This window comes from Chionomys nivalis, chromosome 3, assembly GCF_950005125.1.
Source record: "Chionomys nivalis chromosome 3, mChiNiv1.1, whole genome shotgun sequence".
Classification (NCBI taxonomy): domain Eukaryota; kingdom Metazoa; phylum Chordata; class Mammalia; order Rodentia; family Cricetidae; genus Chionomys; species Chionomys nivalis.
Window position 1 is genome coordinate 13675060 of NC_080088.1, and position 27623 is coordinate 13702682.

The following is a 27623-nucleotide window of genomic DNA, read 5'->3' on the forward strand; positions in this document are numbered from 1 at the left end:
CTTCAGTCCCATGTCAGTTCTCAGTATTTTAAGAAAAGTATCTTTACTGATTCCTCATTTAAAAGTCATCAGGGTTTTTTTCTAAGTAGGCAAAAATGTCAGGAACTTTGAAAGATAATTTTGTTCATACTTTCACTGTTGCCCAGCAGGGGGACACAGCTATATTTCTATTCATAAAATAGGCTAGGCTGGCTCAACTCTGATTCACATAACAGTTCACACTCTTTTTTTTCTTGACACAGGGTCTTACTTTGTAGACCAAGTTGGCCTTGAACTTACCATCTTACTGCCTCAACCTTAGGAGTGTTGTAATTACGTGTGTGAACTCTGTGCCCAGCAGTAGCTAAGCATAAGGAATTACCTTGAATCAGCTTTCATGGAAATATATCTGATGCACAACGTTTATTTATGTTATCAGGAACTCCTTTTGATTTTGTTTTATTTTGATATGAATAATTTTCAACCTAAGTTCTAAAACTAATAACCATTATTAAGCAATGGGTCTAAAATTCATGCATGTTTGAACTTATTATTTTAGTTAAAAATTCAATTTCATACGCTTTTGTCAATGCAGCAAGTAAAAGCTCTGGCACTTTCATAAATTTAAACACAAGGAGAAAGTGAATACATTGACAGAATTCGACATGTTTAAATCTCAAAAATGTATAGAAAACTAATTGCATAGTCAAATGTATTTTGAAGTTACATGTAGAAGGAGCTGTGGGCCGGCCTGGGAGCTGCGGGCTGCGTTCCTGCCACGTGGCTCCCAGCTGCCAGCTAGCTTATGCCCCAAAATAACAACACACAAACTCTATTCATTTAAACACTGCTTGGCCCATTTCTATTCATGTGTGTAGCTCCCCAAGGTGCGCTTACCGGGAAGATTCTAGCCTACGTCCATCCTGGGTCGGAGCTTCAGCGCATCTGCCCGGGAGAGGGGAGCATGGCGTCTGAGCTCACTTCCTCTTCCTCCCAGCATTCTGTTCTGCCTACTCCACCCACCTATGTTCTAACCTATGAGGGCCAAGCAGTTTCTTTATTTTTTAACCAATGACCTTCCTCCATCAGTTACAAGAGTTTAACCAGGAGGAACTAAAAACCTTGTCTGGAAGCATCTCTAATTCAGTAGGGTCTATGTGTGCTCATTGGTTTTGTTTGTAGCTTATTTGAAACAGGATCTCACTGTATAGCCCAGGCTGGTCTCAAACTGACTCTTCTCATGACACCACCCTGCCCTCCTGATCTGGGATCCCAGACATATATCACCATGCCCAACTAGGTGTCTAGTTTTGTTTAACAATTTTCTTTATAGTTGTACGAAATTAGACATTTGACATTCTACAGTTCTATACGGAAACATTTCACTGGTGGTTGTAAAATTAAAAATCAGTGTCTATCCTGAAAGAGATAATTCCAACTTAAAATATAAGGATCCCACAGTATGTTAATACACCATAAACATTCGTCTATGTTGAATGTCTGTGTTGTTATAGCCTCCAAGGATAATTCTCACACAGTCCATGGAATTGCCTAGAAGTTTTCAAAAGAGAAGCATTCTCCACCTCACCCCACCCCCCGCTCTGGTTGCCAAGGTGCATCACCACCCTTATACATGTTATTGTGGACATTATCTATAGCACAGTGGCAGTAAAACTAAGCTCCATAGTGGGTAGAACTTCATAGGAGAAACGGTGTACCTTAAAAAGAAATTGCTCTGCTCGCAGGAAATGACATATCTGAGAGAGGAGTTCCACTTACTTGAAAAGTAGCCTTTTCTCTGAGCATAGCACACACTAAGGCCACATACAGAAATCACGAAGGCCACAACTACTACAGCTGCTATGATGCCACTTATGTTGAGAACATCTGGAATGTGAAATAATGCATGTATGAATTCATGGACACATACCATCATTAAATCCAACAGAGTCATAAAAGCTCCCCTTGGTAGCAATGTTAAGGATACATTTAACTAAGTCAGTTTAACTAAGTTAATTTCAAGACATGGCTCAAAGCTGATTGAAAATATTCAGAGAACAAAGTTTTGCCAAAATCTTAAACGTTAGGATTGGCAAGATGGCACAGTGTGTAAAGGCACTTGCTGTCTGTCCAGAACACAATCCCCGAAACCCTTCTCTGACATCCACTCATGGCCTGGGTTTGATTGCTATGGGTGGCAGTGGGGGTGGCAGTTATGCTCTCTGAAACTCATATTTCCTAGGAAAGATTTGTAAGCGGTCATTCTCTTGGTCTCTAAATGTCACTTTGTGAAATATATTGTAGCTACGGTTTGAATAATCTAGATCCGTAACTATTTCGTGTGTCTCTTGGAAAACCTACTTTGAAATTAGCATAAGCTTAGTGTTTCAGGGCATTGACACAACCATCGCCAGAGCCTTAATAACAATAACCTATATGGTTAACATAGATACAGCACGTAAGCACTGCGGTATTATTTTCACGGAACCCTATGAAGAAAGACATTGTGACATTGAGCACAACACCTGCCCAATGTTGTGACTGCAGGGACTGAAATGCGTAGCAAGCTGGCAGCAGACGTTTATGCGGGCAACCAGGAACATACTGTAGCGCACTTGGCCGTGATTTTTAACTCAGATTTTGTAGAAGCACATTTTAAAACATTTATTTGGAAAATTAAAAACATGGTTATGTATAAGCCAAATTGTCTTGCCTGGATTAGAAGAGAGACTGAAAACAATACTGCTTTTTTAAATTAAGCTCATTTTACATTTTCCAATTGTCCTTCAAATCGCTCAGCCCCTTCCATGCCCTGGGTCCTTTAGTCATCACTATTCCACACTGCACTCCCACACCAGTGCTTCTCAATGTCTCGTGCTTACCTACTTGCATTCGTTTCCCGGGGCACCTGCGGTGTCCGACAGAATTACGGGCTTCGCAGTAGTACTCTCCACTGTCCATCTTGGATATCATGTTAAATTGCTATTTGTACAAAGAAAAATATTTTTTTTAACCTTTAAACTGTAAATCTGTGAGTAGACTCCTAAAAAACTAATGAATTTTTGTCATCAGCTGGGTCTGTCCTTTGTAATGACTCAGAACTTGATATTTTTCTTGTGAACTGAGTATGTATCTACTAGAATCTGCCAGGACTTCGAGAAGTAAATAGCTAGGCCTATTTAATTTGACAGAAAAAGACAACACTCTCTGAGGAAATCTGTCTGTCTCTCTTCCTCCATTCCCTGCTACCTTCAACAGTATGCCACTATGTTGCCCAGGCTGGCTTCAAACTCTTCATCCTCCCTCTGTAGCCTTCAAGCAGCTGGCATTACAGCTCCATGCCTCCTCCATACCGCTAGTTTCTGGAAGTGCCATTCATAAAGGACTTTCTCAGTCCCAGAGGGTTCCCTGCAGGAGCAATCACCAGCACTTTCTCCAGAGTCAGAGCTATGACCAGGAAGTGGCTCTGGACCCAGGAACCCTCAACGGATGTTTATAGGATTGTAAATTATAGCAATTCCAGACTATTTGGAAATTCTGGAAAGATGAAAGTTCAACCCTTACTACTTCTCCCTGCCAAGTCACAAGAGGTAAGAATTTGGTATAAAAGGCTTTCTAGTTTGTAGTAGTAATTTGATCGCCTTGGAGAGTTCTGGAAGGGTGGGGAGGGGATCGAAGAGCCCACTCCAGTGTAAGCTGCCTATGGGCATGAGATGGCCTTCTAGATATCCTGAGGGCTGAGGTTCCCTGCGGAGAGCGGATCCTAGCATTTCAGACTTGCCTCCGGGTTTTTATCACCCACTCAGAAAAAAATAAATCTGAAGAGTAAATATAGCAGAGTGTGACAGCAGGTGTTGTGCCCAATGTCACAGTGTAAAATCACTCGGACCTGCTGACTGCTCCTGAGGACTGGCTAGGGCATGGCCTTATTCTGTGCGCAGCAGTCTCTCTCTCTCTCTCTCTCTCTCTCTCTCTCTCTCTCTCTCTCTCTCTCTCTCTCTCTCTCTCCCTCTCCCCCTCTTGCTCTCGCTCTTCATTTAGCTACAGAACTAGTGTGCTTTCCTGGGCATCAGAAGATCTGTTTTCTATGTGGCACTGTACTAGTAGAGAGAATTCCTAAGACGAATTTTAATGTTACCTGTAAGAGTGTTTTTCATAATAGCTGTGGTAGTGATTTTGAGTTGCTGAAAACAAAACATTTAAAACCCAATGTGATATTATCTGTATTGGAAACAAATGACTTCAAATTAAATGACCTGATTTTTTTTTCAGCCCACCTCTACTCTGAAAAGTCACAGATGAAAAAGTAAACATGGTTTATAAAAATGTCATTAAGCTTGAACAGTGTATTTATGGAGCCTTCTCAGTTTCCCCTAGGAAAGGAGCAAACAAACAAATCAATCCAAGTTAAGGTACTAAATAAGTAAGCCTCAGAAACTGTAGTCAAAGAAAGATCTGGAGCCTTGGGAAAGTTTAATGACCCCAACATCCTAACGTGGTTTTCCTGTGGTCGCTGTTTCCATGTTAGCACTGAGGTCCATGCATCCCCAGCTGAGTTTTTTGTGCATTTCCTCAGCAGCGTAAGTTGAGGCTGAGGTCAGTGACTTTCCAGGCCCAAGAGGTAGCTAGAGAGTAGGACTGCCTGATGCATCATGAACAAGGTTTGGCCTGCCCCTACCTGGTCACACCTTAGCTCCCTGGTTGTCTGTACCATTTCCCACTTCCCATGATGTCTGTCCCATCACTTATTAACACATACGCTATCCTCTCTCCTGCTCCCACCTCCTCTCTCCACTTAGTAAGTAATGATATTGATCTGTCATCCTATATAATTTTAGGTTCTAATAACCATTTATTTCATCACAATGACGGTTAGTGTTTAATACCTGAAACGGCCTTACCAGAATTCCAGATTTTGTATTCATTGTGTATGAGCTGTTGTGTTTGCCAAGCTTTTGGTTCCCTAGTAAACTGGTGCCGTCTTTAAACCATGTGTATTCAGGAGCGGGGTTTCCTTCTTTATCTTGACACCGCAGCTCTACAACACTCCCACTCATGACAGAAGTGGGCACTTCACAGGAAGGAACTGCAGGAGCCACTAGACAATGGAAGCCAGAGGACAGGTTGTTCATTGGCTGAACATGAGTTTTAATAGTCTGTATTGAGGGGACACCTAGCTACCGATGGGCCACTAGTCACTAGATGTATTTCCTTTTTTCCTGGGCATACAATATACCATACTTTTTACCCTTCTTGCTGTGAGGGGAGTTACATGCATTAGTTTTGGCCAAAGGAATATAAGTAAAAGTGATACAGCCATTTCTACATTTAACCTATTAAAACTTCATGTATGCTTCATTTGCTCACCTTATCCTCACCTATTACCAAGTAGTTGCCATTACACTTGTGCTTAGAAAGTCATGTATTGAAGATGCCAGACCAGTATTTTTCTGTTCCGTATTTCATAAAGTAGGGTGTTAGTGTTTGGATATGAACCTCCCCGTGGGCTGGTTCATGGGTTTGAACACTGGGCCCACAGCTGCTGCTAGTATTGGGAAGGTTGCGAATGACTTGTGAGCAAGTGTGCCGCTGAAGACTGGCCTTGAGGTTCACACCCTAGTTCTGCTTCTGACCCCTCTGCTCTCTGATCTGCCAGGATGTGAACAAGCAGCCTCATGTTCCCAAGGCCACATCTGAGCTGGTCCCGTCTCTGTGACTTCTCTACCATGCTGGACTTACATACACTCAAAACATGAGCATTCTTTAAGTTGGTGGTCACAGAAATGTGAAAGTTGATAATAGCAAAAATGGGCACCAAAAAGTGGAAACATTGCTGGGACTCTCTGACCACACAATTCATAAGTCTTAGGAACTAATTTGTAGGACTGTAATAGAGTTTGGAGCTGTAGGCTAGAGAGGCCGTATAATGCTATACACAGAAGTTAATGGTTTATTCTGATGGGTGTGAGTAAGACAAGAACGCCAGTAGAAGGGTGAACAGTAAAGACTGTGCTTTCGAGGGGATGAAGGACTTGCCTTGTATCAGAAATTGGATCAGAGGCCAATTACTATGACATTCAGACAAAGAATCTGGCTTCGTTCTGCAGGTGTCCTGAGAACTGGGGTAAGGCTAACTCTAAGGGCAGTGGGCTGGGTTGTTTGGCTAAGGAAATCTCAAGGCAGCATAGTGTGCGGGCTGTGCATGGCACCTCATCACTGCTCTCTGTCTGATTTACAAGGACAAGTGAAAAGATACACAAGTGAAGTTTGTAACCAGCAGAGGTGCACACAAGTGTTTAAATTGCGGGCAAGGTGAGTTCAGACAAAGCAGCTGCAACTGTTAAACACACTGGCACCGTGAAGGAAGAAAGGGTGCTGTGAGCGGAAAACCCCCTCATCAGGAAGAGCTCCATGGTGTGACAATTCAAATTCCTGTAGATGGAGCCTTTCTGAAAACACAGCCTTGCAGGCATCTTTCTGTAAAGCAGACATCAAAGGAAGACTTCTGCCCAAGTTCGGTAGCAAAGGCTCATAGAGGCTGATAGAGCTGAGGTCCAAGAGGGCCAGGACCCATCTTAGCCAGCCACAGCACTTGGCATTAGCTCAGTGCTGCTGGTCTGTCTGTCTATTTTCAGGCATTCTGGTTCAAGATAAAGACAGTTATACCAAGAGCCCAGAAAGATGTTCCAACAGCTGTGTAACAGTTTTAGATTCTTTGCATGGAGCTCTTGTGTGGCCTGGACGTGAGACTGTGATGGTAAAGCCCAAGTTAAGTGAGAGCCCAGGGTAGTAGAACTGTCAGACGCACAGGACCTTCACTGAGAAGTCATTCAGGCACCAAATGGAGCTATCTGAAATGAGAAGCCGGCTGTGTCTCAGGTAACTGAACAGTGGGGCTACCCAAGGTCATTGAGCCCAGGTGACACCACCAAGGGCCCAGACAGTGTACATGGAGCTGTGGAGTTTGGTACTTTTCATTCTGTCTTGAGCTGGCTTTGGCACAACCTTTCCTTCCCGTGACCCCGTTATTCCCTTTTGGAATGGAAATGTTTATTGTGAAACACTGTATATTTTGTTTTATAGGGGTTCATGGCTAAGCAATTGCTTTGAATGATTTAAGACTTCAGCCTTTAGAAGAGTGCTTGGGCCAGGAGCCTAGTGGTTTCTGAAGATAGACTGATGTACTTCCCCTTAGAAAATATCCACAAGTGTATGGCAGAATAATAAGATCTGAAATGCCATGACCCTCATGGACTCCTGTGTTAGAACATTTAGTCTCCAGCTGGTGGTACTTTTGGAGAGGTTGTGGACACTTTAAGAAGTGGTCTTTTATCTTATTATATTTTATTTTATTATAAAATATTTTTAAACTTAAAATGAGAAGTGGGTTCTAATTGGAAAAAGTGGATTTTAGGGATTGGAAGTAAAAGAATTTAGTAGGTAAATATTAATAATCTGGAAAACTCGGGACTGACGATGGTGGACCGAATTCCAAGACAGTCCCAAAATATCTCCATCTTTAGTATGTACACATTGTCTCTCAGATATTCAAAATGTAAAAGTACTGTGAAGAAATCCAGCAAATAGAATTACGATTTGAAATCACCAGGGGGTGGTGGTGCACACCTTTAACTCCAGCACTTGAGAGGCAGAGGCAGGAAAGTTTGAGGCCAACCTCATCTACAAAGTAAGATCCACAACAACCAGAGCTACACAAAGAAACCCTGTTTTTTTTTTTTAAAAAGACAAGATTCCAAATCTATTTTCTGTAATATTAAACAGGAGGATTTGGCCACATAACATGGACCTTTTAAAGATTTACTTATTTATATTTAATGCATACAAATGTATGTATGTATATGCACCAAGTGCATGCAATGCCCATAGAGGCCAGAAGAGGGCATCAGAACATCAGGACCTGGTGGAGTAACAGGTTTGTTATTTTCCCATGTGGATGCTGGTAAATGAAGCTGGGCCAGCTAGGATCATCTAGAGGAGCAACAAGTCCTCTTAACCACTCGTGGCCCATCTCTCCAGTCCCCAGCAGGGGCCTTTTAGTTGCAGGGTGAATTCTTCCGAAGGAAATGGCGGCAATTCAAAGTATAAGGACCGACCAAGCATGTCTTTGTTATACTGACGATGAAAAGGGTGAGGTCATGGGACCATGGGCAGCCTCGAAGAAATGAGTGTCACTCTAGATGACAGGTAGCTTGATGTGAGATCTCAGTCCTACAATCCTAAGGAAATAAGACTCTGCCAACACCTAGAATGAGCTTGGAAACAGATTTTCCCCAGAGCCCCGAGAAAGGAATTCAATCCATGTAAAACTTTGATTTCAGCTTCGTGGAACACTGAGTAGAACCCAGCCTTGCTACTGGACTTTCCATCCATAGAACAAGAAGTTCATAAAGGACTGTTCTCTTAAGATAGCGTGTGATCATTTACTGTGCAGCAATAGAAAATGATTATACCAACTAAATCGGCTGCAAGGTTTCTGAATTACATTTTCTCTTTACAAGCATGAAAATATACTTTATACTTGGCCTTAGTCAAGAAGCTGAGAGACAATACTACATCAGGAAGATTCTTAATGACATTTCTTTAAAGAGAAAAGGTTATTTTTCTTGTTTTTTTTTTATGTTAACATCATAGAAAAGATGGTCCTACCTACTGCCGTATATGAACTGTTGCGTCTACCAGTCATTCTTATGCTGATTAATCATATTAGCCTTGGAGTTAACCTTATCTGGATGTGGGTGATATCTGAATAACATGGTTGGGACTTGTTCTAATTGTGTGGCACTGGGCAAATAGTTTAACTTCTGTTTTCTCATTTGTCAAATTTAGTTTTGTAGTGAAGATTAAGTAAAATACTATGTGAAAGCACTTAATGTCTGCTAGCTACCAAATAAATGCTAACTCTTTTGCACCAAGTACTTTCTGATTTTTCTGTTAGTCTACAATTGCCGTTTCTTTTGTTGGTTTTCCATCAACTTATGGGATACCATGTAGAATACTAAAAAACAAACAACAAACAACAACAACAACAACAACAACAAAAACCCAGAATCTTGGGCAAGTGTTCATGATCCAGAGTGGAACCATTAGGAGCTACTTCAGTCTTAAACAGCGAGATTGTGGAAATGAATTACTGACTTCAGCAGCCAGTGAGCTGAGGGGAATAGCCTGGTCCTGCTGAGAAGGCACTTGTAGAGTGTGGCGGTCCTGTTGGGGCTGGGCTAGTGTCTCACCCCCAGGGCTGGAGGTGATGGTGGGGTGGCTGACAGGAGTTACACATGTGTGCGCGCATTACCCAAGACTTCTAGGGTGACTGTATCTTCCTGCAGGTTTTGGCCTTGATCAGATGGAGCACTGACTTCACAGCGATACTTTCCGGCGTCATTTCTTGTAACATTTTTGATTCGTATATTGAAATCTATCATCTCAGCACGATCTTTAAAGTCGCCTTTTGAGGGGAGAAAAAGATAATAATGTTAGAACCAATGCAAGCAACTTTCCATGTAACGTCTTCCTCAAGTTACTTCATTCAAAATTAAAGCATTTATTTTCCTGGTAAAACCTTAAATTTACACGTGCATATTATGTATTTTGGAAGACATTTTAGACTATTAAAGACTATTTAATTTCACCACTCTCCCAGGGTCTCTCTATGTAGCCTTGACTGGCCTGAAACTCTCTAAGTAGACCAGGTTGTTCTTGAACTCACAGAGATCTACCCACCTCTGCTTCCTGAGTACAGGAATTTAAGGTGTGTACCACTACATCTGGCACCACGTTTGATTTTAAAGAACTCAGCTGAATGCCTGCCTTGCCACCTGTCATGTATCTGTTTCTGCTTTCAAAACTAAACAGTTTAATAGGTCAGAACAGAATTTTATATGTGGCCATTCAAGTAATACCAGAGAATATTACGTAGGTGAAAAGGACCTTAAAAATATTATCTTGATTAGATTTTGATAACTGCAAGTAGTGAATGAAAGTGGGCTTTTTTTTTTTTTGAGCTAGTGAGATGGCCTAGTGGGTAAAGGTGCTTGCTGCAGAGCTCAATAATTTGTTTCATCCCAGAGTTCCACATGGAGGAAGGAGAGGAAACTCCTGCTAATTGTCCTCTGACTTCCACATGGCATGCATTCCCCACTCCCCCAAATAAGTATATGTAATAAAATGAAAAATAAATAAAATAAAATGGGGTTGTATAATATGCAAGTGCCTAAATTGTCAGCTGTAGTAAATGAATGTTAAAATACCTGTTCTATTAGCCATTTGAAATGTGAGTCCTATCTTATTGGAGTAGAATCAGATGGAATATTTTATTAATTTGATTTTTTTAATATAGGGTTTTGCCACATAGCTTTGAGTGGCCCACGACTCATTATATAGATTAGACTGGCCTTAAACCCACAGAGCTCCATCTGCCTCTACCTCCTGAGTGCCTGGAATTAAAGACATGTGCCCTTCAGTGAGTGTGGTGGTTTAATGAGAAATGTCTCTCATGGGCTTATGACTTTGGACATTTGAACATTTGCGCCCCCCCCCCCCCCAGTTGGTGACCCTGTTTTAGGAGGTTATCAAGCATTTAGGAGGTGAGCATTGCTGGAGGAGATACATCCCTGGACTTCCTTTATACGTCTTTACTTTCTGTGTATGGATGAAAACGTGATCAGCAAGCTTCCTGACCCAGCTGCCATGCCTTCCCTGCTGTGATAGCCTCTCTCCCTCTGGAGCGATAAACCAAAATAAACCCTTTCTTCCTTAAGTTGCCTTTGCTATAGTATTTTCTCACAGCAACAGAAAAGTTACCAACATACAAACTAATGCCATAGTTCAACCACCATCATCACATTTTTATTAGTAATAAATAATAGAATCCGAAGGAAGAGTAGAGAGTGAAAGATGTGTAACAAATGAAAAGTACTCGCTAACTGCTATTGTAACTAACGGTCTATGTGTTCCGACTCTCCAGGCTTTGTTTGTATCTGTCAGTCCACATATCTGTGTAGCTCAAAGACTAAAAACCCAGAGACAAAAACTGGGGTCCAACCCAAAAACCAGAAAAGTAAAGCAGCCTAGCGCACTAGAGGAGTCTTACCTCTGCCAAGGCTGGGCAGCTGCCAATCAAGCAGCCTAAGCCTCTCTTCTCCTCTCATTTTATTTTCCGTGTAGTGCTGGATTAAAGGTGTGAGGCACCACCACCTGGATTTGTTTTTGCATTTATCTTTGTAGTCCAGGGTGGCCTTGACCTCACAGAGATCCTTCTGCCTCTGTCTCCCAAATCCTGGGATTAAAGGTGTATGTCACCATTACCTGACCTCTAGTGGCTTTAGCTTTGCCTCTGGTCTTCAGGCAAGATTTATTTACTAAAATACAGATAATATACCACTTTACATCCCAACTTCCCAGGCTTCTCAGTAGTAGGCTTGTTTTCTAGAGGAAACAGGGAAGAACCGTAAGGTTGCTATTACTGGGCAGCAACCCTAATCCCAATCTCATCTTCTGTTTGTTTTGTTTGAGATAGGGTCTCTCCTCGTAGTCCCGACTGTCGTGCTATGTAAATCACACTGGCTTTAAACACACAGAGATCTGCTTGCCTCTAGAGTGCCAAGATTAAAGGAATGCAGCACCATATGGGTCCAAAGTCAGATCAGTGTTTTTCTCCTTACTAACAGCTTAGTTTACCAGGCCAGCAAAATAATTGTGTTTCGTGTTAAGCAACCAAGGATCCCAGGACTCGATGGAATCCACCTACTTTTGCCCTGTTTGGTTTTTGTAACTGTTGTATTTTAGGTCTCAGACACTATTCTCTCCATCTCACACTTACAGAAACACATTTTCAGTAATCAGTCATGTCCTGTTCGCACTTGTAAATGAAGGAATGCGGGCTGCACTCACTCCATGTCTTCTCACGCTGACCTCGTCCAGACTACGGTGTCTTACCTTGCAGAGCCTGTTGGTAGTAAACCAAGGAGACACCCTGTCCCAGTTTCTTCCACTCTAATCTGGAGGAGGTCGTCTTCTTTGGGGTTTTACAAGCTAAAATAGCCTCTAGAAACAACAGGGAAAATATGTCTTTTAATTGATCCTATGATCTTACATGTTACTTAACTTAAAAAGCTTTAAAAACATCTTTAAATGACTTTTTATAATTTTCTTTGCATTTCCATCCGTCCATTCATCTCCACCCAGACATACGCAGAGACATAAATACATCATCATATCAATAGGTGCCATGTTGGCTTTACTCAAAGATGACAACTGTTCTCTGTAATAATTATGTGACATAATTCAAGTTCTGGAATCTGAGTTTCCATCGATGAATGGGATAGTGACTCACACAATTGTGAGTCTTCAAAAGCAGCAATTTATGTGAAACATGCAAGCCTAAAAATTGTTAGTACTTAATAATCAGCCACTGTGGCTAATTATTTACTCTTAGTCTAAGTCTTGGCATCTGAGGAGTCTAAATTTGGATGGCAGATGCAGGCAAGACAATGTCATTTCAGGCAAAGATGATGGGCATCAAGAAGGAGGCCAACGGGAATACTTAACATTTTCACCTAAGAAAGACCCTTAATCCATCTCAGGCATGCTGGGAAAACGCACAGAAGTTCCTCACAGGCTACATTCCCCCTGGTGACTCACTCTATATACACCTAATATAGCCTTATACTAATTGTAGGTTCCTACTACAAAAGGACTGCCTATAACTGTGCCTGAATCTGGAGAAATTATTCAATGACGAGTCTCCGCACCGATCTTAATTCAGTGTCGCAAAAATGATCAGTTTTGTAACAGCAATTTGACCACAGTTGGGTCATTAAGGAATTTCTGGAGCCTTTGAGGGAGTCACCTCTTTTGACTGTCCAAACAAAACGACTAGGGAGAGTCACTCAGCACTGGTCTCAGTAGTTCTCCAAGCTGCCAAGCAGAAGCTCCAGCTAGAAGTAATTTAAAAGTATGTTTTGCCGGGCAGCAGTTGAACATGCCTTTAATCCCAGCACTCAGGAGGCAGAGGCAGGCGGATCTCTGTGAGTTCGAGGCCAGCCTGGTCTACAAGAGCTAGTTCCAGGGCAGGCTCCAAAGCCACAGAGAAACCCTGTCTTGAAAAAACAAAAACCAAAAACCAAAACAAAAAACCAACAACAACAACACAAAAAATCTGTTTCAATTAGGCTCCTTTATATTTTGGAAATACTTCATATTTCTGAGTATTTTTAATCATAAGGCATGTGGTTTGACCTAAAAAGAAAGCACAGGAACTTTCACTGAATAAAAATTTAAAATCCTTTCCATATGTCTGATTTTGATGTTTAAGAATATTTAATGTCATTTTTAAAGAGCCCCATATCTCATCTGCATAATCATGGACAAAAAGTCTATAGACATATGTTTGAATGCTTAAAGCTTTAAGCTTTCACGCCACATGGAGCGATCGTTTTCAGAGGTGTTTACAGCTCTGCTCCAAAGACAAATGTGTGCTTAGGGACCTGTCTGAGGAAGCAGTCTGTGCTGTTGATTAAGGAGAAAGGGTGGTAACTTCCGGAGTCTTGAGTTTTAGATAGGCTTCCTTCCCGTATTTTGTTGAGTTTTCCAACAGTTATGCACACACCCACACTTCTTTTCACTGTTTCTCTGTCTTCCTCCTACATCTTGAGAGATAATTTGATACTGCACCACACTATTTCATATATTTAACTAAACATGTACACTGTCCTGTGGAAAAAAGCTGAGGAAATTCTATTAGAAAATGTAACCAGTGACTTTCCCTACACTAGTGACTTCACTTTCGTCTCCTTCTTGCTAGACATATGTAATGTGAAGAAGTGATCTATCCAATTGTCCAAAATACGTCCAATAATACTGTGGAGCCAGCCTTGTTCTTGTACTGGGGCAGAGCAAGGGTCCTTTGGCTTTGGGGATCTGCAATCTAGCAAGGAAAGTCAGGCCAACAAGCAACCCAGAAGGTCAGAGATGGGGAAGAGAGGAGCAGCAGAGGAGATGGAGGATTGCTGGGACAAGGGCACAATAGACATAGCATAGCTGATCTCTTTCAGAAGGTAACATCTGATCAAAGATTTAGAAGCTAGGAAACTTAGTTCTAAGAGTCTTTGAGAAAGTGTCCTGCACTGGAAAGTCAAGGTTCAGAAACCCAACACAGTGGTTCTCAACCTTCCTCATGTTGTGACTCCTTAATACAGTTCCTCATCTTGTGGTGACCCCAACCATAAAGTTATTTTTGTTGCTACTTCACCAAAAAATATATTTTGTTGCTACTTTTGTTTGCTACTGTTATGAATCCTAATGTAAATCTCTGTGTTTTCTGATGGTCTTAGGTGACCCCTGTTAGAGTGCTGTTCCACCCCACCAGGAGGCACAGGTTGACAACCACTGTTCTAAGACACCAACACCTTGATCTTAAGCTACCATCCTCTAGAACTGTCAGAGAACAGGTTGTTGCTTTAGAGTCTGTAGTATTTTGTTAAGACAGTCCTAGAATATTAATACAGATAGTGAAAGTGCCAGAATTATAAGGCTAACATTTCAGGATAAAGAACCTATATGTTAAGTATCCCATTTCTCCAGCCAAAATTCAAAACTCCCAGCTGGCATAATTTTCCATATCTGGCTTGTGGGTTATGGTGACATGGTAGTCACAGCACAGGCATTGGGTTAGACCTTGGTCACATATTAGGCCTGAGATAATAGGGGCATCATACTCATATTAGTGGAATGATAAAATAATAATTCTTGTCAAAATTATGTATATAAAAAATGTGTGTGCATATGTTTGATATACGTTATCCTTAAATGTAACATGTGCTCTGTAAGTGGTCTGCTTTTTTCATCCATGGGGAAAAACAGTGAGGTCACCTCCACATGATATCACAAGTCTATGTTTACATTGCCCAAATATGAACTAAAATGTTACCTCTGCTTTGAATAGTAAAACAAGTAGTATTGACATAAATCATATGTCTTCACACAAGACACATTCATACTCAAAAGGTACCAACCTTTTCTATTAAGGTGGATTATGTTGTCAAAACATCTGTTTAATCTTGATTGAAAAAAAAAGACCATTGTTCAGGAAAATGGTCACTCTAAGCTCTGATTAATAACTTTCATGTTTTTACACTGCAGAGAGCTGCTCATGTGATGTACAAGCTGGCAGAGCTGCCCTGATTTCAGGCTTAATCTGCTTTTGGCAGCACCATGGGAAGTGGGGCAGACCAGCAGCCCTGAGAACCAGGGATTAATTCATAACTTTTGACATCAGAGAAATACGAGGGAAAAAAAAACCTGAATGAAATGTGTTTCACGTAAACAAATCACAGAATGTCACAGACTTAAAGTTATTGCAAAAACTAAAAACCACCACCACCAAAACAAAACTGTGGGAGAAACTACGAATTGATTTGTGCTTAATGGAGGGCCACATTAGAAGCAGATAAAACAGAACTAAAGTGTAGGACAATTTTAAAAAAGTGAATGAAGAAAATGGTAAACATTTACTCTGGAGTCAGATTCTCCGCCCCCCCCCCCCAGTGTGTGTGTGTGTGTGTGTGTGTGTGTGTGTGTTCACACGTGTTCTCCCTGCATTAACCCAGCACCTTGTACATGGGTAAGCACTGGCCTTGCCATGAAGTACTTTCTCACTGAGCACAGTAACTTCATCCCTGAGATTAACATTTGATTGCAATAAATTATAGAAGGATTTTCCATGTTGAAAATAAAGCATGTCTTTAAAAAGAAAAGCTGAGTGGGGACAGGATTTCACTTTGGGGTAGAGAAAATGTTCTGGGTCTAGGGAAGGTTGTGGTTTAAGAACATCTTGGATATACTCAGTACCACTGAAGTGTTTACATTATAAGACGTCAGATTTTAAACTCATGTGAATTTTGCCGCAATGTTTTAAAAGTAATGTAAGACTAAAGCACGCAATGGTGACATTTAACAGCGATATTAGAGCTGAGGCATGCACACCCACGGCATCTGCCTGGACCTAGGTAAGTGCCTCTGGGAATGTGAGCAGAAGGCTGAATTTCATTGACTCTCAAGGTCAGGTCATCCTTTCCTGCTGTGCACACTCTGAACCTTTCCAGCCTCCTTTCTTGCATGTTGCCAGCTCTGTTTGGCCTCCTGTAAGTACTCCAGAGTCCAACTCACTTTCAGGCAATTTTATCCTCCTGGCCATCTTCCCTCATTTGAAATTGTCCTGCAATACAGTGTGTCTTATTAGCTTCATCACGTAGTATATTACAACCTCAAGGCCTTAACGGAATGACCTGAGTGCTTTTTGTTTTACCGCCCTAATCGTGTACTGCCTAGGTGACCTAATAGAGTTTCTACCCAACCCTTATCTTGCTCATCTCTGAAGATAGGGTGTCTGAAGGCCAAAAGTTCCTCTTCAGGTGAACAGACCAACAGCCGGCTGGCTAAAAGATGGCTACCAACGTGGCCACCACAGAAGCTCCCAGTACGTGATCAGTAGCATCCACTACCAGCATCATAACTGATAATAAATGCCATCACAAGACTCAAACAGACTATATAAGCAGAAAATAAGATGTGAGCGGGCAGCAAGTTAAATGGCTCAGCAGTTCATGGGCTGACCACAAAAGCCTGGAGATCTGAGTTTGATTCTTGGAGTCCACATAAGGTAGAAGGAGAAAACTGACTCCACAAAGTTGTCCTCCCACCACGGATGCTCTCTCCCAACACACACACACACACACACACACACACACACACACACACACACGTAAGGGGGGGGGACAGTATGTAAACAAATCAATCCAATCAAACCTTTAAAATGCCATACCTTGGTACTCTATTACTGTAACTTCTTGGTGGTCTTTTGATACAGAAAGTCCATTTGCCTTATGATCTGAAAGAGTAAAACAGATGGATAGTTAATATGGAAGTCTGTTTTCAAATGTTTGAGTGGGACACAACATTCAATAAGCCAGCATAATCTGAGTAACAATTGTTGCATAATTCAGAACACATAAAACTGATGTGGGATTTCATTGGTCAATAAAGAAACTGCCTTGGCCCATCTGATAAGGCAGAATTTAGGTAGGCGGAGTACACAGAATAGAATGCTGGGAGAAAGAGGAAGTGAGCTCAGATGCAGGGCAGCTTCTCTCAGAGCCAGAAGCGATGAAGCAAGCCGCCAGGTCAGACATGCTGAATCTTTCCTGGTAAGACTGATGCTACACAGATTATTAGAGATGGGTTGATCGGGATATGTGAATTAGCCAGTAAGGGCTAGAGCTAATGGGCCAAGCAGTGTTTAAAAGAATACAGTTTCTGTGTAATTATTTCTGGTGTAAAGCTAGCCGTACAGGAGCCGGGCAGGACAAAAAGCAGGCCCGCAGCTCATACTACATAAAACATAAATTATCAAATTAGGGAAACCATACCACACATATCACTTTCATTTTCTGCATGGTGATTTGGGCTTTTAGCATTTCCCAAGCGGAATCTATAGCTGGAAGTACACTCTCCTCAGCACCCCTGAAAACGAACATGCCCTTAATTTACCTTATTATGTAATGTAATGTCTGTCCACCCAACCATCCATCCATCCATCCATCCATCCATCCATCCATCCATCCATCCATCCATCCACCCATCCATCCAACATATTCGTCCACCTATCCACCTGCCCCCTACATATCTATCCACTTATCCACCCAACCACATATTCATCCACCTATTCACCCCATCCATCCACCTACCTACCCACCCACCCACAAATCCACTCATTCAGAGATAGCTTCTCAGAGAAGACTCAACTATATTCTTTTTATATAGTCTTTTACTCTCTCATTGACTCAATTACCATTCTTTTGCAAAACCAAAACCAAACAAAAAACCTTCACAAATGCTTATTAATAGTTCTGATATCTCTTTTGAGATAAAACTTGCAAGCCTCCCTTTCTACTAGACACCTGTATCTCCTTTCTCTACTTCCACCACACACTCATGAACAAAAGCAACAACCAGCTTGGTTGCAAACTTTCTTTTATTTCTACAAATTTCATCTCAATGAAGTACATCACAATGCACAGGGTTATTATACTAAAATCTCACACTTTGCCCAGGATACACCTATACAGGCTGAGAATTCTACCATCCACTCAGGTGCTTTGAGTATTTGTCCTTTTTGCAATTATATTCATCCGTGTTCCTTGTCTCAAGAAGTTATGGAAATACCTAAAATCAAGCAAGAGAAGAATAGGGCACACCTTGCCTCATCTTAAAATAAACACTGGTCAGGACAGATGTGAAAAAAAATAGATAGCTTAGGCAAGCATTTGAGAGAAGCCACCATTTCTAAAATACACCTGCTTCCCAGACTTGTAAAAGAGGAACTGAGTTGGCCAACATGGATCTTGGTATAGAAAGCACCAATACTAATAATGCTCAATGATGTGGGATTCCCCTCTGTATGCTCTATTCCCCTCTGCATGCTAAGATAAACCACCATATATATTTTAAAGGTATCTTGATTTCATAATTTGGGTCTAAGGATAAATTACTTTGGAAAAGAGGTTCTTCTTTTGTTTCCACAGAGGATGAGAACCTGTAAAATCCTTCCAGACTAATGTGGATTGATGGACAAAGATCCCCCAAAAGTTCACTGTAAACACCCCCCCAAAATTACTTTGCCCAAGAAAAAGCAGTATGCAATTTGGAGAAAACTATACCCAAATTCCCTAAATGATCCTTTATAAATGTTTGTTTACATTTAAAGGGGAATATGCTATAGAGATTTGCATTGGTATGGATTTTGGTTTATACAAATTTAAGGTAAATTTTGTTATACTGTATATATGTATTTCTGCTCTTGATTAAGGTATTGTGTTTGTGCAGCTCATTTAAAAATGTAATGTATAATTTAAAAATACAGGTTAATAGATAATCATCCATAATAGTCAAGCTTGTAGTTATGTTAGTTAGATTTTCTAGGTGTATAGAGATATATTTCAGTTAGTTAGGTATTCTTCAAATCTTTCAAAGAGCTACAGAATATGGCATTTAAAATGTTTAAAAAATTTAAGACTTTTCATGACAGTGAGACACATCTGCTCCTGTCAGCACCAATCTACTTCAAGAGGAAGATGGGCATTGAAGAGGCTCCTTATGGAGTCAGTTAGTCATTTGGGCAAGAAACTGCTCTTGCCTGGACTGCTTGCTTGTGTGAACTGGACATGTGAACTGGACATGCAGGACCCACAGAAAAATGACTGCTGAACTTGTCTAAAGGTGAGACAGTCCTTTTGGGTTCCTGCTTCATGAAAGAATAGAAAGAGTCTGCTAGACATTCTGTAGAACACAAAAGAAAGTGACTGACAAACTGCCAATATAGGCAGAACCGACTTTGAAAGTTCCTGTTTCAGGAAAAGTCTACCGGATACTATGGGCCTGTAGGCTGAAGACTGATGCTCCAATGGTACATAAAAACTTTGGGTTACTGTCCAGGCAGTGAGATGTCTCTGTCAATTTTAGAGTTTTCAAAGTTGTTTATAATATACTTCCTGTTTTCTTAGGTGGAGTTAAAGAATTTATAGTTATAGTTTTCCTTAGTTATAATAAAAGATAAAGTAGATATAAATATTGTAACTATAATTCTTGCTTGATATCTCTTTCGTTGTATGTAATTTTTCTATGTTAAATTTAAAACCTTTTTATTTAAACAGAAAAGGGGAGGTTGTGTGGTATCCCCCCCCCCCCGTATACTGTGAATACCACTGGTTAATAAAGAAGCTCTTTTTGGGCCTGTGATAGGGTAGAGCAGAGCTAGGTGGGGAAAACTAAACTGAATGCTGAGAGAAAGGAGGCAGAATCAGGGAGAAGCCACAGAGCCCCCTCCGCCAGACAGACATGCTGAAACTTTGCTGTTGGCCATGACTTTGTGGTATGCACAGATTAATGGAGATGGGTTAAATTAAGATATAAAAGTTAGCCAATAAAAAGCTAGATCTAAGCCGGGTGGTGGTGCCACATGCCTTTAATCCCAGCACTTGGGAGGCAGAGGCAGGTGGATCTCTGTGAGTTTGAGACCAGCCTGGTTTAGAAGAGCTAGTTCTAGAACAGGCTCCAAAGCCACAGAGAAACCCTGTCTTGAAAAAAAAAAAAAAAAAAAAAACCAAAACAAAAAAAGCTAGATCTAATGGACCAAGCAGTGATTTTGTTAAGACAGTTTCTATGTGGTTATTTCGGGTCTGAGCCGCTGGGCGGTTGGGAAACAAGTATTAAGTTGTTTCCCAACTACTACAGCTCAACATGTATTAAGTTCTTATATGTCAGACAGCATTGCCAGTGTTTCTAAAGTATGTACTCATTTAACCGTTGTAAGAATTATCTGTGGTTATGTTTTGAATATGAAATGTTCCTCCAGCTCTTGGTTTTATTTTGGGACATTTTGGAAACTTTACAAGGTGTGGTCTTGCTGCAGGAAATAAGTCACTGGGGTGGGTGGGGTATTGGAGTTAACTTGACCTTAACCCTTTCCTGTCTCCTGATTTCTGCTTCCTGTCCACCATGGGGTGAAGAAGGTCATTCACCCCATTATAATACTGCCATGATGTTCTTCCCAGGCTCTTTAGGCCAACCAACCATGAAACAGGAGCCAAACTAAAATGTTCCCATCTTAATGTTTTTCTCAGGCATCTTAGTTACAGGTATGCATACATAACTAATGCAGTACCCAAGTCCCACATGGCTGCTTCCACTCTACTCTCTATTCTAGTCTGTATTATACTGTGCTATGTCAGGCACAATGCCCCATTTCCCTTCAGTTGAACTATGAACAAGGACTGACAGTTAATACAGATGTCACATGGAAAGGTCCTAGGTCTATCTAAGACAGGACTGGGGAGATGAGAAATTGGTATTGATGAAGAAAAAGGTCTGGCTCTGAGCACAACGGGAAGGTAGAAGTGAAGAGACCAGTGATAAGGGACACCGTGGGAACCTCAGAAGCCTCTTGACCAGGCTTTCTCCATACTGATATTATGACCTTTGGGGATCAGGTACTTTCTTGTAGGAGGCTGTCCTGCACACAATCATGTAATTACGCCATCTCTGGCTTCTATCTACTAGATGCAGGTAGTACCTTGTCCATATCCTGACATCTAAAACTGCAGAGATGGACAAATAAAAGTGCCTTGAGAGTGTGGTGTGGAAAAAAGAGAAAGTGTGGTGTGGAAATCACTTGTGGTTGAAAACCCTGCTCTACTCGGACTAGCTTAAGAGTCAGGTATAGAAATACAGCAGTAGGCTTAAGGAGAACAGATAACTGGGAGCTCCAGGATTTTAAAGTTCTTGGGAAACAGGCATTTTATAATGATAAAAGAGAATTTATCATGTTTCCAGAAGAGGAAAAATCTTTCATGTGAGATGGCATCTTCTCTTTGGCTTATTTATCTGTAGGCATCAAGGCAAAGTTTTTATTTCCCTTTTCACCTCTTTGAAGCATGGTAGCACACCGCATGGTAAGTTAAAACTCCCCAGGCTCTCCAAGACTTAAGCATCTGGCTCCTCAATCTGGGTTTCGGTTCTAAATTGCAACCTGGTGTGGGTGAAGAATGCAGACCTCCACTCACCCTGGTCCCTAAGAATCAGAAATGCAAATGGCTGTCCAAGGCATGAGGCCACTGGGCTCAGTGATAGAGAGGAGTTAGAGCCATCAAAGAGTCACTTCAAAACACTTTTGGCTTCTGTGTTTCAAGAACCATGAAAACGGTCCAGGGAGTCTCTTCAAATCTCCTTTCTGCTTTTCCCATAGACCTCCTTCAACTGCCAGCTCTCTCTCTCCCTCTCACATTCCTCTGAAACCGCTCACCTCTCCCTTCTCCAGAGCTACTCCTCTACTGTCTCTTCTCCCCTTCCCCATTTTACTCTCTAGCGTTCGAAGACAGAGCCTGTACCTTCAGCGAACAGAAGATGGGTCAAGACTACAGCTAAACGAGATTCTCACAGGTAGGCTTAGGAAAACGTAGGCCTTTGTTTCTCATCTTACATCAAACGATAAAATCTCTGGATTGTTTCAAACGTGAAAGGTTTTAACCTTTCCAAGGACACTTTGAAACCTCTGCATTAGTGTCCACGGCAGCTCTTGGTTATGACCAACAAGTCCTGTGATTTTTTTTTTATGTACTTTAGTGGACTTTTCAGACAAAACAATGAAGACTAACATTCTCTGGAAACCAGCTAAGGGGAAACCTGAGCGAAAGAGGAAGAGATAATCTTTGCTCCTTTCACATTGCCCTGGCTTTGAACTCTCCAAACACCACACGCCCACCAAGTGTTTATTTTCTTCATCTGGCTCGAAGGCTCCCATTTATCCCGGAACTTAGCAATACAGTCTGAGACTGGAAGGTGAATTTTTTCCCCTTTTTGTCAATTTTAATTTTCTACTTACTAAAACTTCTTTTAAAAAAAATATATATTTTTAAATTTCAAAGACCACTAAAAATTCTATGGAAAACAACAACTTCTTCATGAGTTGTACTCACTTGTCCAGAAATTTCACATGCATGTATTTCAAAGTTTAAAACTTTTATTTATTTATTAACACTTTAATTTTTAATTATGACATTTATTTACTCTTAAGAATTGCATGCATTAAAAAGGATTGCATACAAATATAAAATGAAATATGATCATCCATCATTATTCCGTCTTCATTCACCACCCTCTAACTCTCCCTGTATCCCCAAAACACATCCCTCCCCTCCCAACTTCATGTTCTGTGTGTGTATGTATGCATGTATGTATATACTGGTGACCTGAGTTTGACCCCTGAAACCACACAGTAGAAGGAAAGAACACACACACACACTATAAAACTTCATTTTGGTCTATACTTGGCTTGTTTTTTGTATTCAGTACTCATCCCACTGATCTGGACTTCCTTATAATTTTGATGAGGTAATAATGAATAAAATAGACAAGTAATAACAATGGTGACAGTGGAAACCTACTCAGTTCTCTGTCCTAATAGATAAAAAATGAGTTCATGGCCTCATCATGAAGTAGAGTGCAGAGGCCAGCGTCTTTTGGATTCTAAATTGTCGCTTCGATTCTATCACAGATCCAGTCATGCGCATCTTAAACAGCCATCTCACCTGAACTATGACAAGTAGACTTTCACACTCCACATTTGGCCAAAAAAAAAACTCTGTTACTGTCTTTTAATATTTGATTTGAGTGAATTTCAAAAATTGGACCTCTTCTAGTTGCACACACTCTCCTGACGGCCTATGACTGTTTCAGGACAAAGCTCCATGGGCCCCAGAAATTCAAATGTGAACAGAAATTTATCCAGCCATTTTTAAAATGTTGGGTGGCTGACTCAAACTACTGTGTGTTTGTGTGGGCTCACAGCTAGGGGTTCAGGGACAGCTTTGGAGTAAGAGTAAGTTAGAGAACCGCTTTTACGAAAAGAAAAAGGAAAATATAATCCTTGGACTTACAAGAAATGAGCATAGCTAAATGTAAGTAATCTTCGCCTGCCAATCACAAACATGACAGTCAGACAACGCTGCCAGGCCATTGTTTCCATGTTCTACACTTTAAAATAAATGGTTCTTATTCTTTTGGCTTCCTGAACACTAATCAAAGGAAACCTGAAGCAACAATACGCAGGGAGGTTTCCCTTGGCTTTCAGAGTCCTTCTGTTAGCGTTTATGTCAGTAGAATATAATTGGTAACGCGTGTGTGAAATGGAAAGGCTCAGATGCTATGAGTCATCATCTCACCAGAGACTTGGAAAATAATATCCATAAAACCCTCTATTTTAAGGATGGGGGTTTGACAGAGCACATGAATGTGTCCATAAAACCATTGGTCCGGTGAGATCCTCAGTGTTTCAAAGGTGGAATTAGCAGACCACAGTCCTTGGAGACCACTTCCTGTATCCAAGTGCTACAGGAGTCAAACTGAGGGCTAAATACATTCATGATCAAGAACCCCATACTTGTATGCTGTGAAAGACAGTATAAGAAAGTGTCCTTCAGCTGGACGGTGGTGGTGCACACCTTTGATCCCAGCACTCAGGAGGCAGAGGCATGTGGATCTTTGTGAGTTCAAGACCTTAAAAGCCATACAGAGAAACCCTATCTCAAAAAAACAAAAATAAATAAGTAAATTATAAATAAATAGTCCTTTTTAAGCTAGAGATGTAGGTTAGTGAGAGAGTATCTGCCTGGCATATATAAGGCCCTTGGTTCAATTCCTGATACTATTGAAATAAAAAAAAATGTGCTTATTGACAGGTTCTCCCTACCCAGTGTCCAGGGCCTTGGGTGATACCCAGGCCAAGGTTGGCCAAAATGAGTCTTGCTTAATAAGTTCATTTATTCTACCTTATAAGTCTTCTGCTTCAGAAAAACATTTAAAACATTAGCAAAGTTAATGCAAGATATATGCTCACTCAAAGATTATAGATCTGACAGTGCGGTGACATTAGAGAATTCTTTTGATACATCTTTATGCTACACAATTGGTATTCTTAATTGCTTTAAAGAAATTGAAAATATTGGAACATTGAGCTATTATTAGTGACCCTGAAATTACTTTAAAAAAAAAAACACAGATGTAGAACTCAAAGATCAGAGAAAGTTTAAAACAATACTAAGCATGGGTGTGGGCAGAGAGAGTTCAGTAGGAGGTACAAGTGCTAGCTTCCATCTGATGCATAAGTGATTGTTCGTTTAGGAATTTTTTTTTGTATGAGTGTTTTGCCTGTATGTAAGTATGTGTACTATGTATGCACCTGGTGCAGTGGAGGTCAGAAGACATCAGATTCCTCGGAACTGGACAACCAGATGATTGTGTCCTGGGAACTGAACCCTGGTCCTCGGCCAGAGCAGCGATTGTTCTTACTGTTAGCTCATCTCTCTAGCTCCTGCTTAAGTGATTTTATCAATATTAAAAAAAAAAAAATTGCAATTTGTCCTATCAGTTAGTGTAATCATTATCAGTTATTCTAAAAATACATAATGATTTAAGTATTTATTTTAAAACATAGATAATTTATGGCCAATTTGATAATTTGGTAAGTTTATGCAAGATATTACCTTACTTTACTTTTGAAATAAAATCCCTTACCATACTTCATATTTGAATCATGTTTTCAGTGAAGTCCGTAATTTAGCTAATTTCTTATAGAAGTTGGAAAACGATTGTATTATAAAGTAAATATTCTTAGCCCCAGCAGATTATCTTAAATGAGTAACAGAAAACACGAGAACTTTGATTTTTCAGTTAGCAGGGTGAGGGGTGGAGAGAAAGAAGGGTTTCATTAGGGAGGAAGGACTTCAGCAGGAGCTGTTGCAGTTATGGAAATAATCATCTCTGCCTCATTTTGTGAACTTCTGCCAGTAGTTTTGGAGTACATCCACAAGAATTAAAGATGTTTGTAGCTAACTTTAAAATAGCCATTGACCTCAACCACATAGCAATTTATTTTCCTACTTACTTAATTCTGAAAAAGTAAAGAAAAACTTGGTCCAGTAAAGAAGTCAACAGAGACTGCTCCTGACATCTGTTAGTGGAATGCTGAGGTGAATCCAACATGTTGTCTTGGTATTAAGAGTTATTAGGCACAAGTTCTAAAACGCGAAGTCTGGGGAGAAGAAGTAAGGCAGATGTATTATGGTATTTAAACATTTACAGTAATTTATAAGTTTTCAGATTAGACTAAGAACTTGCTGTTTAAACCAGTTCAGTCTCGGTGACCATGAATTTAAATTTTTTTATTTCATTTGCAAGCAATGTTTTAAGTAAATGGAATTAAAAGACGTTCAGTACCTAAAGATGATCCTTAAAACCAAAGAAATAAATGTTTAGCTATCAAGAGCAACTACCTGTATATTAACATATTCAAACTGATCTTCAGTACTGGATACTTATCCAACAGAACTGAAACAGCCATGTCAAAGAGACACCCTCTGTTCATTGCAGTACCGTTTAGGTTTGGTGTGATTTTTACTTGCTATACTATCTTGCTAGGCCAAAATGGAATCCTTAAAACTCATTTATTTAGTTTTTGAAGTAGACTCTTTCTGTTTCCTGGACTCTGAATCCTGCTGCTTAGGCCTCTTGAACTAGGGTTAGAAATACGCTATTGGCTTATTAGAACCATTTTTGGTCTTTAGGAGAAGGAACAAGATCAAATGTGATCCGTGTCACTTTATGTAAGATACAATGTTGGTTCCCTTCCAGGTAAAATGAAGCTAATGTCTTCCTTCACTAGTTGTGAAGATTCAATTAAAGGCTGTAATTGCTTAGCCTAGTTATTAGAACATAATAAATTCTCTATAAATGCTTCTTGCTTCTTCCCTTCTCATTGCTTGGTGTTCCTTGTACAAAGTGGTCGCGTAAACTTAGTGTTCCAAAGTGACTCAACAATATCACACACTGGGATGGACTATCAAAGCATCAAATCATTAGCCTTATGATTTTTCTTCTTAGAATGATCAGAACAACTTCCTTCCAGTGGCTACTCAGAGTTGGGGAGGGCTGTGTTTAAATTTTGCATCTTCTTTCATTCTTATTATGACATGTTTTGAACAGTTACTGGCTCCTTGGACTGTTCCAGCATCCGTGAAACAGAATTTGTGTCAACGACAGCTTCCACACTACCGTTATCGAGCCAGCTCGTTACACTTTTCTTAACACACTTTCTGCTCTTAGCACCCAGGACAACCCTTTCCTGGTCTTCCTTCCCTCTGATCATATGGCTCCCTCTACCCATGTTTCTTTTCACGATGTTGTGATCCAGACTCCTGGCATTAAGCACCAATAAATGCCAACAACTCGTAAATATTTATCTCTGGTCTAGACATCTTTGCTGAACTCTGGGCTTAGATACAAATGTCTGTTCAGTCTTGCCACTTGAAGATTTAAGAGACATTCCAAACCCTATAACTAAATATTATCATTTTAAGCCTACTCTACCTTTCTCAGCCCAGACGGCGACAGCCCAACTGCTGCAGTTGCTCTTAGAGTCCACTTTCACGATGCATGTAAACTCTGAATGCTTCTTACTGCTCTGGCCCCTACCACTAAGATCTGGATACAGAAAACTCCCGCAGAGACCATTGTGAGGCCTGGACCTGCTCCTCCTCTCTTCTCAGCGCCCTGGTTGGAGTGGCCCTTTCTGATGCTAAGTCACACCATGGAAGGCTTTGCTGGTAAAAGTTCTTCTACTGACCCATTTTAACAGCGTATGTATCCAGAAACTGCACGCATGCTCCACAGGCATTATTTCAGGCACCTCTCTCGCTGAGTTTGTTTCCCATATCAACTAAGAATGAAACTTGGAAAGAGAGTTTTCGTAAAATACAGTATTCAATAAACCTCCTGTCTTCCATCACCACAAACCGAAAGCAATGATGCAGTGATGAAATACATATAATTTACATATATTTATTTTAATTCATTGGTTCTTAACTCTATCAGAACTTTTGGGTGTTAAGGGAGGAGGTACTAGTATATATGCACATGTGTGCACATGAGTGTAAAGGCCAGAGGTTAACCTCAGGTGAGTGTTAAGGGAGGGGGTACTGGTATATGCACATGTGTGCACATGAGTGTAGAGGCCAGAG

The 27623-nt window shown here is 40.7% G+C and overlaps 1 protein-coding gene across 1 annotated transcript in view; it reads right to left on the minus strand.

Moving 5' to 3' along the window:
• Jam2 (junctional adhesion molecule 2) overlaps positions 1-27623 on the minus strand; it is a 54147-nt gene that overhangs the window by 8654 nt on the left and 17870 nt on the right. Inside the window, exons 2-7 of the mRNA XM_057765455.1 lie at positions 16820-16885; positions 11935-12042; positions 9293-9445; positions 4881-5077; positions 2862-2961; positions 1759-1866 (exon numbers count right to left, since the gene is read on the minus strand). Coding sequence (XP_057621438.1) covers positions 1759-1866; positions 2862-2961; positions 4881-5077; positions 9293-9445; positions 11935-12042; positions 16820-16885 — 732 coding nt within the window. The remainder of the gene's footprint in view (positions 1-1758; positions 1867-2861; positions 2962-4880; positions 5078-9292; positions 9446-11934; positions 12043-16819; positions 16886-27623) is intronic.